Here is a 15947-nt window from a genome sequence, read left to right as displayed (position 1 = left end):
GCTCAGGCAGTCCTTGAAATAATGACCCCACGAAAGCTTCCTTGCCGTTTTCCTTTTTTGTTTTCGCACTTAGGAGTCTAACGCTCCTTGCGAGCCCGTCTCTTCTCATGTCCCCTAGAGCGTCACATAGCGTGAAATGCAAGGGACAGGATTAATTACGATTCTGACAGCCTATTCCTGTGGCACGGGAAGCCTTCCAGGCGGGTTTGTGTCTTCAGTTTTAAACCATCTTTTCCAGAATATCTACCCACTGCCAGCACTTACACCTGTGTTATGTTGTGGCCTGGAGGGAGTTTTATTGGTGAAGAAATCAAGACTCCCAGCTTCTGGGTGGCAGACGTGGGATCTCACAGCACAGTCTATGCAGTCTCTTAAGTCCCATGCTTTAATTTTAGACGTCATTTTGACAAATGGTGACTGTCTTTTGTTTTTAAATCAAAACTTGAACCTGGTCCTTGAAAGTAGTGCCAGGTTAGCAAACTTTCACAGGGACAGAAGCATTTCTTCCACCTCCTGCTGGGTAGAATCAGGGGACCCACCGAGCGGAACTCGGGAGCCCTGGACACGGCTCCTAGCTGACCTAGAAAGTTTTGTCACCATCTTCCCATGTTCCCTGCCTGTGTCCCACCAGATCCTGCAGAAGGTGCTCCAAGGCTGCCGAGAGAACATGCTGGGGACCATGGCCCTGGCTGCCTGCCAGTTCATGGAGGAGCCAGGAATGGAGGTGCAAGTGAGGGAGTCGAAACACCCGTATAACAACAACACCAACTTCGAGGTACGAGCCATCGGCGGCCAGACTCCCCCAGCCTCAGGGCACGGCTCGTAGGACCCGCAAGGGGTGCTGAGTAATCAGCTCCCACTGCAGCTCTTCTTCCCCCGCTCCCTGCCCCAGACAGACCCTGCCAAGAAAGTGCTTCCTGTCTAAGCAGCAGTCAACCTCCCTGAAGCCAGACCAGGGAGTCTGTACAAACAAGCCCTTTCTTCTCCTGACTTTGTTTGAATGGAAAACACTGGGCCACCTGGCCCTGGAGGAGAGTTTACCTTTCCTGCAGCAAGCTCCTTGGAGTGAGGCCTTGGCATCTCTGGCAGAGACGCTGAGTGTGGATCTGGGTTCAGCCCTCACTCTCCATCTCCTAATGACCTGGCCACACCATGGCGACTCCCATCCCTTTGTCTAATTACCCTGAACTGAAAAGCCTCATCTTTTCCATCCTTGACTTTGTACCTGGACAGAGAGAGGTAGGCGTTTGGATGAGGCAGGAGTGGGGCCGCCGCAGTTATTCTCAGTGACTGGTACCACTTGCATTTCTTTAGCTCTTTTCAAAACGTTGGAGCTGGCAAGGCACAAGCTTCTGTGTGAATGACACACTAGAGCAGCAGTGGTGGGTGACAGAGAAACTAATCTAGAATGTGGTTGTCGCCCAGCTGAGATTCTTTTTGGTGAAGTACAAGCCTCCTCTCTCTTCCTTCTAAGCCTCTTCTCTCCCCGGTTCCCAGCCGCTGGCCCCATGGAGACACATCTAGTGAGCTACAGAGTTCTGCCTCCCAGGCATCCCCTCACCTCCTCTGCTGCCCTGACTCCTCTCCTTCTCTGGGTGCCTCTAGGAGCTCCTCGCTGATGCCCCACAGCTGGTCTCCCCCTTTGCTGCACACCAGCTGCCCCAGTGATCTCAGTACAGCAGGCACCCAGTCCAGGCGGTCTCCTGGTGACACCTTCCCCTGGGCTCCCCCTGCTGTCCAGACGAAGTCTACACACCTCCCTTCGACACACAGGGCCTTCACCATGTGCCCTGCCGGCCTCTCCATGGTCACCTCACCCCTGTCCCCACCTCCCAAGCCTATGTGCTCGTAAAGCTCACCCTGCCTCAGACTCAGCAAGCTCCTTCCTGTTCCCTGGACGTATTGGACCTACCAGTGCTCTTTCCTCCGCCTGAAGCGCTGCCACACGCGCTCACGTCCCCCTCTCACCTGCCTCCTCCCCCGACAGGCCCCTCTTCCTCCTCCTCCTCTCTCTTTGCAGCAACCTGGGCAGCCCTGTCCTGGGACTTTTTCCTGTCCCCCCCACCAAAGCCGTGCCCTGTCTGCAGTCTGCGCTAGTGTCTTTCCTGCTGTGTTTGCAGCCGGTATGCGTGCTCCCCGGCCCAGGTGGCCTGAGAGTTCCTGGAGGGCAGGGGCTAAGGCCCACCATTCTTATGTGCCCAGTTTCATAAGAAACTGGGACTCGGCAGGAGGAAGCCCTCAGTGACTGTCCAGGGACCAGCAGTGACAGGAGTGTCCTTGTTTCCCCTCCTAGGATAAAGTTCACATTCCTGGTGCCATCTACCTCTCAATCAAATTCGATCCTCAGTGCAATACGGAGGAAGGCTGTGACGAACTGGCCATGTCCAGCAGCAGTGACTTTCAGCAGGATCGACACAATTTCAGCGGGTCCCAACAGAAGTGGAAAGATTTTGAGCTTCCAGGTAGTAAATACTTCGTTTTCTAGACTCTTAACCTTAAGTACTGAAAAGGGAAGCAGTCGGAGGATTTCACAGTGGCTTTACCCTGTTTCAGTGGCGCCCCCTCACTTGCCTTTCCCTGCTGCTGCAGTGGCCTGACCTTCTGATTCTTGTGTGCCAGGAGACACTCTGTATTACCGCTTCACCTCCGACATGAGCAACACCGAGTGGGGCTACAAATTCACTGTGACGGCTGGACACCTGGGGCGATTCCAGACAGGTGTGTGCTCCGGGCTTTCCCTTGGCGTGCTCTCCCTGCCCAGGACACTCTGTGCGTGTAGGTGCCGTCACGTCACTGGTCTTCGTTAAAATCAGAGCAGGTGCTTTTCTCTGAGACGTCCATGAATTTGCCTCACAAGCCCTACGCATGGCACTCTTGAATGTGCTGGGCTTGGCTCGCTGTGACGTGCATGGTGAGATAGAAGAGCCACCTGTCAAGAGCTAGAAGAGATGCTCGTTCTCTTAGAAGTGCCAGGGAAATTTTGCAAAAAGGAGGAAGTGAAAATGAACCTATGTTGCTTTTACAAAAGGCATAATTTCAAACAAAATCTAAATGATCACCATGGTTTTGTCCTGTTTATTAGAACTTGAGTCGTTTATGTTTCTTAAATGTCTGTGTTTTGTGGGGGTTGCCAGGATTCGAGATTCTGAAGCAGATGCTGTCGGAAGAAAGAGTTGTGCCACACCTCCCACTGGCCAAGATTTGGGAATGGCTGGTGGGAGTGGCCTGTCGCCAGACTGGTCATCAGCGGTTAAAAGCCATCCACCTACTTCTGAGGATTGTGCGATGCTGCAGCCACAGGTCAGCCGCCTTCCAGATGGGGTCCTTTGCTGGGCGTTATGTTGTGAACATGGCCCCACACACTTTGCCATTTCTCTCTGTTAGTGGAACCATTGATGAAAAGAAGTTTCTGTTTGAATGTCTCCTAGTTCATTTCCTTCAGGGTAGTGCTTTCATTGTCCTGTCCAGGATGTGCTTCCTTACTTGACCTCAGGGTCATGAAGGTGACACGTGATTGTTTTTCCTTTCACGTTGAGGTCTACAGTCCACACGGAAAGAATTTTAGTGCGTGGTTTGAAGATTTGTTGCTTTCTCACATGGATCTCCAGCTGGCTCTAAAGCCCACCGCTCCCCTCACCACACTCCAGTGCCCCTCTTTGTCACAGAGAAGGTGTCCATACACACCTGGCTCCACTTCTAGTTGCTCTTGTGCCATGGGTCTTCCTGGTTATCTTTGTGCCAGGATCACACTGTCTTGTATATTGTAGCTTTATAACACATTTACGTATCTAACGGTATAAATCTTTCAGCCTGGTTCTTCACCTTCAGGGTTGTCTTGGCTATTTTGACTCTACATGTCCAGATACATTTGATTGATTGATTGCTTCTTAGGGCCACACTTGTGGCATGTGGAGGTTCTCAGGCTAGGGGTCTCATTGGAGCTGTAGCCGCCGGCCTACGCCACAGCCCCAGCCACGCCAGATGCAAGCCACGTCTATGACCTACACCACAGCTCATAGCATCGCCGGATCCTTAACCCACTGACTGAGGCCAGGGGTCGAACCCACATCCTTATGGCTACTAGTTGGGTTTGTTTCTGCTGCTCCACAATGGGAATTCCCCAGATACATTTTATTTTATTTTATTTATTTATTTTTTTTTGTTGTTGTTGTTGTTGTTGCTATTTCTTGGGCAGCTCCGCGGCATATGGAGGTTCCAGGCTAGGGGTCGAATTGGAGCTGTAGCCACCAGCCTACGCCAGAGCCACAGCACGCGGATCCGAGCCGCGTCTGCAACCTACACCACAGCTCACAGCAATGCCGGATCATTAACCCACTGAGCAAGGCAGGGACCGAACCCCAACCTCATGGTTCCTAGTCGGATTCGTTAACCACTGCGCCACGACGGGAACTCCTATTTTATTTTTTTGTGATTTTTTTTTTTGTTTGTTTTTTTTTTTTTTTTGTTTGGTCTTTTTGCCGTTTCCTGGGCTGCTCCTGCGGCATATGGAGGTTCCCAGGCTAGGGGTCCAATTGGAGCTGTAGCCGCCGGCCTATGCCACAGCCGCATCTGCAACCCACACCACAGCTCACGGCAATGCCAGATCCTTAACCCCCTGAGCAAGGCCAGGAATCGAACCTGCAACCTCATGGTTCCTAGTTGGATTTGTTAACCACTGCGCCATGATGGGAACTCCCCCCAGATAAATTTTAGACTTAGTTTATTTTTTCCCCCAGGCTTATTGAAGTATAATTGACAGAGTTGTCATGTATTTAAAGTGTAGAATGTAATGATACGATAAACATTACACACTGTGAAAGGATCCCCAGAAGCGAGTTAGCTAACACACCTGTCACCTCATGTGTTTACCATTTTTGGGTATGTGACAACACTTAAATGTCACTCTCTGTTAAATGTTGTGGCACTGTACACGGTTGTCAGCTGTAGCCGCTGTGTTGTGTAGTAGATCCTCTGGCCTTGTTCATCTAGTCACCAAACCCTTTCCCTCCTTCCCAGCTCCCAGCAGCCACCATTCTAACTCTGCGTCTATAGGTTTGACTTTGTTTGGATTCTGCACATAAGTGATACCATGCAGTATTTGTGTCTCTTGATCTAGCCTATTTCACGTAACATGATGCCTCCGTGTTCATCTGTGTTGTTGAAAGTAGCAGGATCTCCTTCTCTGTCATAGCTGCATAATATTGCCTTGTGTGCACCACATTTTCTTTCTTAATTCATCCATCGATAGACACTTCTGTCGTTTCCATACCTTGGCTGTTGGGAATAATGCTGCAGTGGACATAGGAGCACTGATAATCTCTTTGAGGTCATGACTTCATTTCTTTTGGATACACCCAGAGGTAGGATTGCTGGGCCACTTGGTGGTTCTGACTTTAATTTTTTGAGGAACCTCCGTTCTGTTTTGCGTAGTGGCTGTAGCAGTTTATATTCCCACCCAACAGTGTACAAAGGCTCTCTCTCTCTCCACATCCTTGCCAGCATTTGCTATCTCTTCTCTTTTGATGGGAGCCCTCCTAGCACAGCTGAGGTGATATCTCATTGTGGTTTTGATTTGTGTCCCCCCGCCAGTGATGAGTGACGTTGAGCACTTTTTTGTGTACCTGCGGGCCATACGTGTGCCTTCTTTGAAAGGATGTCTCTTTAGGTCCTTTGCTGCTCTTTTTAATGGGGTTGATTATTTGCTATTGAGTTGTGTGAGTCCCTTGTATATTTTGAATATTAACTCCTTATCAGATAGGTGGTTTGCAAATTCCTTCTCGTGGTCCATAGGAGGCCTTTTCACTCTGTTTCCCTTGTAGGGAAGCTTTTTAGTTTGATATCGTTCCACTTGTTTATTTTTGCTTTTCATATTCAAAGCAAAAAAAATCATTAGATCTACTATATATGCAGCTTTTTTAAGTTTCACATTTTATGTTGCATATCTTGCCCTTTTCCACTGAACATTTATCTTGAGATTTTTTCCGCTGTCATTGAAAGTGCTTCTTAACCGGTTTTGAAGATGCGCAGTTGATTTACATGAAGGTGCTTCAGGATCTCCTTTGCCCTGGAGCCCTGGTTTGGCGGCAGGGTTCTGGCCCTTTTCTTCTTTGACTGTTCGGGGCTGTTTTAGGGGAAGGTGAGTGGGACCGTGGTGCACTGACTTCACTAGATGGGTCGGGGGAGCGTCAGTTCCCAGCTGCTCCCCTCTGTCTGTCTGACCAGCGTGGTCCCAGCAAACCGCATCCTTCCTCCAACAGCGACCTCTGTGACCTCACGCTGCTGAAGCCCCTGTGGCAGCTCTTCACCCAAATGGAGTACAGCCTGTTTGAGGACGTGACCCAGCCTGGCATCCTGCTGCCCTTGCACCGGGCCCTCACCGAGCTCTTCTTCGTCACTGAGAACCGCGCCCAGGTGAGGGCCTCCCTGCCTCCTCTCAGGTTCCAGGGCCAGGCCGGGCCTCGGATCACGGCTTCTTTGAACGCTGGGGTGTCATGGACGGGTGGGGTTCGGGGGACAGGCAGGCGTGGCCTGGAGTCTGTGGGCCCCTCTCCCTGCCCTGGAGAGCCGTTGGGTCTGCCCTGAGGTTGCTTGTTTATTCAGGCCTGACGCCAAAGGGAAAACTGCCCTGGATCAGCCCTTGACAGCAGTGAGTTTGGGCAGATAAACTGATGGGTTCTTTCTCCTCCCTCGTCTTTTCCCTCCCGCAGCACAATAGACGCATTGACGTGGGAGGTGAAAGGGCCTTTCCAAGTTCTCCAGCCCATCCTCTCGTTTTATAGTGAGAAGACGGGCTCCCCTCTCCCGGAGGCGGGGAGGTGGGCAGTGAGGTGCCCAGCAGAGCAAGCAGCGATGATCCCACCTGAGGCTTCTGGGGTTGTGGGTCGTGGGTGGGTGTCTCCTGGGAGCCGGCCCCTTACAACTGCACCCTGCTCTCTCCGCAGGAGCTCGGCCTGCTGCAGGATTACCTGCTGGCCTTGACCACCGACGACCACCTTCTCCGCTGCGCGGCACAGGTACCCCTCCCTGCGGCTGTCCCGCCCCCACCCCGAACAGCCCGGGTTTGCACAGAGCTCTGTTTCGAGTCAGCCACTTCCTGCTGAGGTCCGAGAGAGCAGCCGAGCCCCATTTATCAGTGTCATTCACATTAAACTGCGGGTCAGTAGACACTAGCAGGAATACGTGTCCTTTAAACCAAACAACCAGGGCCTTAAATTTACAGTTTGGCTGATCCCTGAAGTTTCCGTGGAGTTGGATTTCAGATATTTTTGGATGTAACTTTTTTCCCTGGTAGGAGAACTCCTCCCTGACAGCTGTTGGGTCTCAGGGGCCCTTTATGCTTTGAAATTATCAAAGGTCCCCAAAAGCTTTTGTTTATGTACATTATATATATTGATACATACCACTAGAAATTAAATTAGATTTTATTTACTTATTTATTTTGTCTTTTTTAGGGCCACACCCGTGGCATATGGAGGTTCCCAGGCTAGGGGTCTAATCGGAGCTGTTGCTGCCAGCCTACACCACAGCCACAGCAACGTCAGACCCAAGCTGGTCTGCGACTTACACCGCAGCTCAGAGCAATGCCGGATCCTTGACCCACTGAGCAAGGCCAGGGATCGAACCCGCAACCTCATGGTTCCTAGTCGGATTCCTTTCTGCTGTGCCGTGACAAGAACTCCTAAATTAGATTTTAAATTTAGAAATTAAAAATTAAAATGTTAGGAGTTCCCATCGTGGCGCAGTAGTTAACGAATCCGACTAGGAACCATGAGGTTGCGGGTTCGATCCCTGCCCTTGCTCAGTGGGTTAACGATCCGGCATTGCCGTGAGCTGTGGTATAGGTTGCAGACGCGGCTCGGATCCCGAGTTGCTGTGGCTCTGGCATAGGCTGGCAGCTACAGCTCCGATTCGACCCCTAGCCTGGGAAACTCCATATGCCGCGGGAGTGGCCCAAGAAATAGCAAAAAGACAAAAAAAAAAAAAATTAAAATGTTAAACACATTTCTCAATTTATTTTTAAAAATAACAAACTGGAGTTCCCATCGTGGCACAGTGGAAACAAATCTATGAACCATAGGTTGTGGGTTTGATCCCTGGCCTTGCTCAGTGTGTTAGGGATCCGGCATTGCCGTGAGCTGTGGTGTAGGTCTCAACGCAGCTCGGTTGCTGTGGCTGTGGTGTAGGCCGGCAGCTACAGCTCCAATTTGACCCCTAGCCTAGGCATCTCCATATGCTGCGGGTGCGGCCCTAAGCAAAAAGCAAATAACAGTAATAAAAAACCCATTCTATTTTAACATTACAGTTGTGAAAAACAACTATATTTTTCAAAACAAAATAATGTTTGAGAAGGTGGCATTGTGTCCCATTTTTTCAGATCTCATTAATGTCATTACTCTGCTAATAGAAGCAGCTGAATTCACACAGCTGCTTCCGCATCCACTTGTTGTGTTATCCCACACAGTAGCCTCTGGAAAACTCCACTGTATACTTGTGAGAAGATGAAAGTAAAAAAGGCAAAATAATGTCGCGGTATTTTTGTGGAGGTGGTTGTCACGATGCAAAGAGAGCCCCTGAAAGGGTCTGGGGAACCCCCAGGCTCCAGGTACATTTGTGAACCCCAGGCTCACAGAGTCCTTGGATATGGCAGAGCCAGGGGGCTGTGTCCACAGTGTCAGGATCGGGCGCCGAGGCTCAGAGAAGGGAGAGATTGGCTCCGGTCTCAACCGAGGGGGCTTGCGGTTGGGACTCCTGGCCAGACCCCCGCACTCTGTTCCTGCAGGTTTTCTCGGTGAACCTACAGTCCTCCTGCCTCCTCCCCTCATCCTCTGCCGAAGGGTCTGTGTGGATTCTCCTGAGACCTGCAGGCAGAGGAGAACCCCCCCTCCTAACGGATGCCTGCCAGCACTGCTGCCACTGCTGCCACCAGGCCTGGGGTCTTGACGTTTGACCATTTTGACCCCAGTAGCGTATTCCTGTAGGCTCTTCCCTCGTGCCTGTCCCTGTGTCTCGTCCCCTCACCCCCGCTCTGACCCGCCCCATGGTCTGTCCTCTCTGCTGGGCCCGTGTTTTCCGCCTCTTCTCCCTGCCTCCTCCTCCTGCCGCAGCTCGGAGACCACCCTTGGCCTGGCTCCGGGGCATCTGCCTTCCCAGCGTCTTCCCACCGTGCCTTCCAGGGTCCCCGCACTGACTGTCTCCTCCCTTCTGTACCTCTGTGCCGCTGTTCCCTTTCCCTAGGGCGCGTTCCCAGGCCCCACCTCCGCCCCGCGGATGCCTCCTCTGAGGCCCCAGCATCGCACCTGCTTTTCTCTTGAAGCAGTGATGGTCCTGCCTTACCTCCTGGCTCTTCATGTAGTCTCAATTGCTTTGTCTTTCACTCTAGACTGTGGTCCCATCTGGCCCACCTCTGCTTCTCCCCTGCCCCCCTCAAGTGCTCAGCGGAGGAGCTCGTTCTGTCAGCACTTCATGACCCAGCACGTGGCTGGTTCTTGACATTGCTGATGACTCTTTCTCCTCCACAGGCTCTGCAGAACATCGCTGCCATCAGCCTGGCCATCAACTACCCGAACAAGGCCACTCGCCTCTGGAATGTCGAGTGTTAGCCCTTGGTGTGGCGTGCACGGAGACAGATAATCTGTCCACGAGGATCTTAGAGCAGCTGCCTGAACTCATTCGGGAAGACTCCCGTGGCGTCGGCGCCTGGCTCTCCTTGTGCACTCCTCTTCCTCCGACTCGAATGCTAAGCAGCCACGTCTCCAAGAACTTCCCGTGTCACAGGCGAGGCACCCGCACATACCATAGCATGTGAGAATAAGCAGAGCCGTGCAGAATCATCAAAAAGGCCAGGCAGGAGGCCCTTGAAAAGGTTGCTCAGAGACCTGCCTCCTCCAGGGTCTGTCCCTGCAGAAGCCAAAGCCCCAGGAAGGCCTGGCCATAGCTGCACAGGAAAGGGCTGTCTCCTTTGAGCTGGACCTGTCTGCACTTGCCCTTCAGGGGCGATGGCGTCTGCCCAGAGCTGCCTTCCTCAGCAGAACCTCCAGCAGCAGCGGCCCACCCTGGGAGCTCCTCTTTTGCTTTTGCTTCTTGAGGCTGGTCTCCAAACCCAAACCGGTGGAAGCCCCTCCTGGTTCCCACCTGGTCCCCAGCATTCAGTCCGGGACCCACTGCCGCACTAGCCCCTGCGTAGCCACAGCGTCCCAGAGAAATCCTTGGTGAGAAAAGTGCCCTTGGGAACAGCCAGCAGCCACCGTGCGCGTCCATCTGTGCACTGCTCCCGGCACAGGCCCATTTTTTTAGTTGTTGTTTTAACTTGTTTAGTTTCCACCTCATGTTTTTAGAAAGAACCACCTTGACTCCCCTGAGAGGGCCTCGGGGGGTGACCGTCGGTCCGCCGTGCAGGGGGACAAACTGGCTCATTTGACAGTCGCAGAACTTGAATATGCTTTGGCTTCGGTACCTAAAGACTTGACATGTAATCAGAGGAGATCTTATTTTAGAAGTAAAAAAAAACAAAAAAAAAAAAAAAAAAACCAAAAACCACCACACGATGATGTTGTTTCTGCTCCATGGTCGTGGTCATCCATCACGTCCACCTCTGGGACTCTCCGTGGTTCTTTAGCTGTCACTTGTTTAGCAATAACTACATTAGTTCTAATGAATGCTCTTTTCCATGTTGCTTTTTACGGTTGTAGTCTTACCCTGAAGTGCTGATTATTCTCTTGCCAAAGCCACGCTGTGGCGTGCAAGGCTGGGTTGGCCCATGGGCTATGGATAAGCCTCCGTGGGACTCGTCACTTGCAGACTGCCTGAGGCAGCTGCCATTTAAGCAGGGGGGAGTCTGGGCCTGAGCACGTCCCCCACAGAGGGCCAACCCCAAGCGCATCACAGCCAGGGCCAAGCTGAGCGGGCCAGCACTGCCACGGCCTTGGAGGCCCCCTCTTTGGGGCCCAGGAGCTTCCTCCTGCAAGAGCCCTTTTTTCTTCTGGGTCGGGAGGCCAGGGTGCAGCACCCTTCTGCAGCCCTAGAAGTGGATTCTGAGCCTGGCCCCACCCTGCCTGTGGAGCCGTTGTGGAAGGGAGAATTCAAAGGAGACAGAAACAAATAGGACAGGTCCTGAAACTCAGTCACCTGAAGCCCGTCGCCCGGATGTCAGCAAGGCCCGGGCAGCCCCGTCTCCCAGAGGGTCGGGGTGTGAGGAGACAGGCGCTGCCAGCTTGGTAGAAACCCCTCTCTCATCTTCGGTTCTGCCCGCATCCCAGAGAAGGCCCCGCGCTCTGTGCCGCCAGGCGGGTCTCCCGTCGAGGAGGGAAGTCCCGGAGAAGAGCCGCGCTTGGGAGGAGAGGAGAGGTGTGCGCCGCGGCCGCAGGCTCGAGCTGGGCTGCCGGCAGGTACATGCGCGGAGCTGGGGCTCTGGCGGCTCCCCCTCGCCTCTCATACCTCAGACGGACAGCAGAGCAGGGACCCAGGGGCAGGACAGGGGTCACACCCCTCGTGGCAGCGGCCACCAGCGTTGCTCCCCATTCTTCCACCAGAGGATAAACTACGTAACCGCGGGATTCCTCGTGGCTTCTGCCTGTACACCGCCCTTGCTCTTCTGGTCTCTCTGGATTCAGTTTGCATAGAACAAGCCTCGGTTTTCCCTTCGTGCACAACTGCTGCTCTCGCCCGGCAGGGCCCCACCCAGCCCGGCACCCCGGCACCCCTGCACCCTGCCTGCCTCTGCTTCCAGCCACTGGGTGGCGCTGCCGAACCAGGCCCCGCTCCCCTGGTCCTCAGCCGGGGGCCAGCAGCTTCTGCAAGTGAATTCCGTCAAGACCATCATCCCTCTGATCCTTCTCAGGAGGTGGGACTGCCTGGAATGAGATGAAACTGGCAGGAATGAAGGTGTGGAAACATGTGCCTAATCTCTAAAGAAATCTGTTCCAAACCATGTATATTGTACAGACAGACGCTGTTCCTCATGAGGAGTGACTTATTTTCATCATCGTTTTTAATTTGTTTTCTTACGGGTTTTCGATTTTGAATTTTTCTTATTTGGTTGAAAGAAAGAATTTTGATTATATCAGCTGAGTGAGTTCAGCTTGTAAAAAGGATGTTAAGCTGTGGGTAAAATATGCAGATGAAGAGAAATATATTGTACAAATTCTATATAAAAGTACACGTGTGTGTGGGCTCTTTCCCCCTCCTCCTCGTTCCCCTCTTTCTGTGTCTCTTGTGAAGAAGATACTTGGAGTTTCTCCCAAACCCAAACTGATGGAATTTCTAGAATCCCAAGGCCTGGGGGTAGAAAGGAATCCGAGGTTCTTAAGCTCCGATACCCCTCCCCACTGACTACAGTCCTGCGGGGACCCACCTCCCCTCGGGCTCGCGATCTGGGGGCTTAGGCTCATCGCCCGCTACCTCTGCACGGCTGCTCAGCACGCACAGGCGGTGCTCCTCTCCAGCCCCACCCCGAACACCCTTCATCCCTCACAGGACACCCCAAGGAGGTGGGGACAGGTCTCCGCCTTACGCGGCTCTGCACCTGCTTCCGACTAAACACGGGGCTAATGTCCACGTGTCCTGTGGTCTTGTGCTTCTTCCTCCCTCACGTCTCCGGCTTTTTGCTTAATTGCTCTTTTCCCTCCTCAGCCACATTCCTGGTGCTAAAGGCTGTTTCTTTTGAATTAGAGAAGAGAGCCTGGTGGGAGCCGGACTTAACTAAGCTTCGAAACCCATCTGTTCCAGCCTGAAAGCGTCTGACACATCCTCCTAAAGCCCCCAGACTGCCTTCCAAGGAATCGGGGCCCAGGACCCAGGACCCAGCCTCAGCCCTCACTGTCCCTGAGGCCAGCAAGGAAACTGAATCAGCCTGAGGCTCAGCAGAACTGGGCGCTCCCATGGCCTGTGCAGCCACCAAGTCTCCCTCTAGGGCCCTTTTTCGCCTTCTCACAGCGTGGCCCGAGCACTCTGGGCCTTTTCTCCGAAGAAAAGTCCGTCTGGAGAGCCTGGCCGTGTAGTGCTCTGTCTGTCTGAGTCCTGTGCTGCTGCTTTCACCGGCTGCCTTTGTTTGGCTGGAAGGTTTGCCTGCTGAGATTAACCCACCCATAAACAATAGAAGGTCACAGAGGTCAAATGCAGGTTGAACGCGAGCCTTTTGCAATGTAAGGGAAACAGTTCAACTAGCCGAGCCTCCTCAATTGTGAAAGAACTAGAAGCTGTGAGAGGTCAGCTTGGAATCCCACAGGAAGTGGTGGCAGAGCCAGGCCAGCTCACTCCTGCCGCCCAGCCCCAAAGCTGTCACCACGGCAGCCCCGCCCTCATTCACTCAACAAACACTCACTGGACAGATCAGCAGTGTGCTATAAACCACTCGGTGAAAAACCGAGGCTCCCAGATAGAGGGCCCATCTAAACATGGCCCTGTGGGCCCTGTATGGTGGCCCCTGTCACTCACTGCCCTTTCCCACCCACTCCCCTTCCCTGCTAACAGAATCCAATTTTTTTGCAGGTGGTGACAAGAGATACTTTATTTATTTAGGCTTTTTGCCTTTTCTAGGGCTGCTCCTGTGGCATATGGAGGTTCCCAGGCTAGGGGTCCAATTGGAGCTGTAGCTGCCGGACTACATCACAGCCACAGCAACATGGGATACGAGCCACGTCTGCAACCTACACCACAGCTCACAGCAACGACAGATCCTTAACCCACTGAGCAAGGGCAAGGATCAAACCCGAAACCTCATGGTTCCTAGTCGGATTCGTTAACCACTGCGCCACGATGGGAACTCCAACAAGAGACACTTTAATCTCAAGAAAGGTAGGACCTTCCACCAGCTCCTGAGGAAAGTCCTAATTGGTTTAAATCCCTGTTGGTAATCTCATTTCTATTGCTGAATGCTCACTTTCTCAGCCCCTCCCACAGTCACAGTGCATGTGTGACCCAGTTCTGGCTAAAGAATTCAGCGGAAGCTGCTGGGAGGCTTTGGGGAAGGGATTTTTGTCCCAACCCCCTCCTGTTCCCTGTTCATCGACTGTGATGAGAGCATGCAATGCTTGGCTCTCCTGCAGCAATCTCGCTGCCACGGGGGAGAAACAGGAGGTGAAGAAGGAAGAGCCTGACCCCTTGATTACACTAGGCACTGAACGACCCCTAGAATCACCAAGCTCCAGATATGCATGTGTGCATGAGAGGGAGAGAGAGAGAGAGAGGGAGTCTGTGTGTGAGAATGTTACTGTTTGGTCTCTTACAGATGAAAGCAATTCTGACCCAAATTTATGCAACAATTTAGCTCCAGTAGTTTGAAAAAAAGTAGTTCTGTCTCATCAACATGAAAGGTATATGGAAAGGCAGATATGTAAAAATTCCTGAAATAAATAGCTCTCTGATGGTATCCAGTCAAGCCACCAAAGGCGTTAAGCTGCAGCCATTACCAAGTTATTCTTCTCCTTTCTAGGGAGTCTTGCAGATGCAGCTTTGCTCATGCTCAGTGAGGTTCCAGACGAACTTTGGAGGCACTGCCCTGGATTTGTTGGGATTTCTTCAGCTGCAAGTTAAACCCACTCCAAACTAGCTTAATTTAAAAGAGAACTTACTGACTTACAAAACTGAAAAGCCCAAGAGTTGCATCTGGCTCCAGGCAAAGCTAGATTCCAGGTCAGTGTGTCTGTCTGTCCCCACCCCCCACCCACAACCATCCGCCTCTCTCCCCTGCTCTGCTTCCCTCTTGGGCTTTCACTAAGGTGAATGTCAAGAACCAGGTGATGGTTCTCTTCTTTCCAACCTGACTGTGGACCACCGCTGACTCCCCAGTGGTAAGAGCCTCTCTCTGTCTCTTCATGTGAGGCTCCCCTAAGTTGTTAACTGATGTTTTCTAAGCTTGATTTAACTTCATGTTTACAAAGCTACTTGGGAGACCCATGCGTTTGCAGGTTATCAGTCCAGAACTGCTGAGCAACACAACATCCATGACAACTGGGCAGGAGATGTGAAAGGAGACCTCCGCACATGCTGAGGGTCATGTCAACACATCTCCTCCACCACTCAGCTCCCTGCCCGGCAGGGTGCCCCTCATCCATTAGAGAGTATAGACATTCCCCCTACAGAAGTGGAGAGAAACATCCAAAACCAAGTGATTTAAAAACAAAAAGGTCACGGGCGTTCCTATAGTAGCTCAGCAGTAACAGACCCAAACCACAATTACTATTTTGCAGTTAACGACAGTGAAAAAAATATAAAAATTGTGTTTGGGGAGTGGTCAAAATTTTATTCAAGGAAAATCATAACCATAAGTGAATTTTTATTAACATAAGGTAAAATTAAGTGAACTAAGTGTTCATGTCAAGAAGTTAGAAATCAAAAAGCAAAATAATCCTAGGCAAGCTAATAGGAATGAATGGAGATTAAAAATAAAATAATAGGTGTTTCCACTGTGGCTCAGCAATAACGAACCTGACTAGTATCCAGGAAGATGTGGGTTCAAACCCTGGCCTCACTCAGTGGGTTAAGGATCCAGCATTGCCATAAGATGCGGTGTAGGTTGTAGACATGGCTTGGATCCTGCTGACAACTGCAGCTCGGATTATACCCTTAGCCTGGGACCTTCCATATGCCACAGGGTATGGCCCTAAAAAGATAGATAGATAGAGTAATTAATTAATTAATTAATAGGTATTCCTTTGTGGCACAGAAGGTTAAGATCCAGCATTTTCACTCCAGTGGCTTGGGTTGCTGCTGTGGCTTAGGTTCAGTCCCTGGCCTGGGAACTTCCGCATGCTGCAGGCATGGCCAAAATAAATAAAAGAAAATAAATAAAGTAGTAGAAAAAATAAAATAGATAAATGTGAATCCTAAACATGTCAGTCACAAAGCTGATGGGTTTAGCAGCCTTCCTATAAACAGCCATCCCATTCCTGTCTCTGCTGAAGGAGGGGCTGCTTCTTAAACAAGGGAAGCCTCTGATAAGAAATTAGATG

At 51.7% G+C, this 15947-nt stretch overlaps 1 protein-coding gene across 1 annotated transcript in view; it reads left to right on the top strand.

Annotated features, from left to right (window-relative positions):
* ZZEF1 (zinc finger ZZ-type and EF-hand domain containing 1) overlaps positions 1 to 12151 on the top strand; it is a 113769-nt gene extending 101618 nt beyond the window's left edge. The window contains 7 exon segments of the mRNA XM_021067699.1: positions 632 to 775; positions 2294 to 2462; positions 2620 to 2718; positions 3135 to 3300; positions 6258 to 6411; positions 6942 to 7013; positions 9519 to 12151. Coding sequence (XP_020923358.1) covers positions 632 to 775; positions 2294 to 2462; positions 2620 to 2718; positions 3135 to 3300; positions 6258 to 6411; positions 6942 to 7013; positions 9519 to 9599 — 885 coding nt within the window. The 3' untranslated portion in view covers positions 9600 to 12151.

Source organism: Sus scrofa, chromosome 12 (genome assembly GCF_000003025.6).
Source record: "Sus scrofa isolate TJ Tabasco breed Duroc chromosome 12, Sscrofa11.1, whole genome shotgun sequence".
NCBI classification, from domain to species: Eukaryota; Metazoa; Chordata; class Mammalia; order Artiodactyla; family Suidae; genus Sus; species Sus scrofa.
This window is presented reverse-complemented; position numbering and strand designations above follow the sequence as displayed.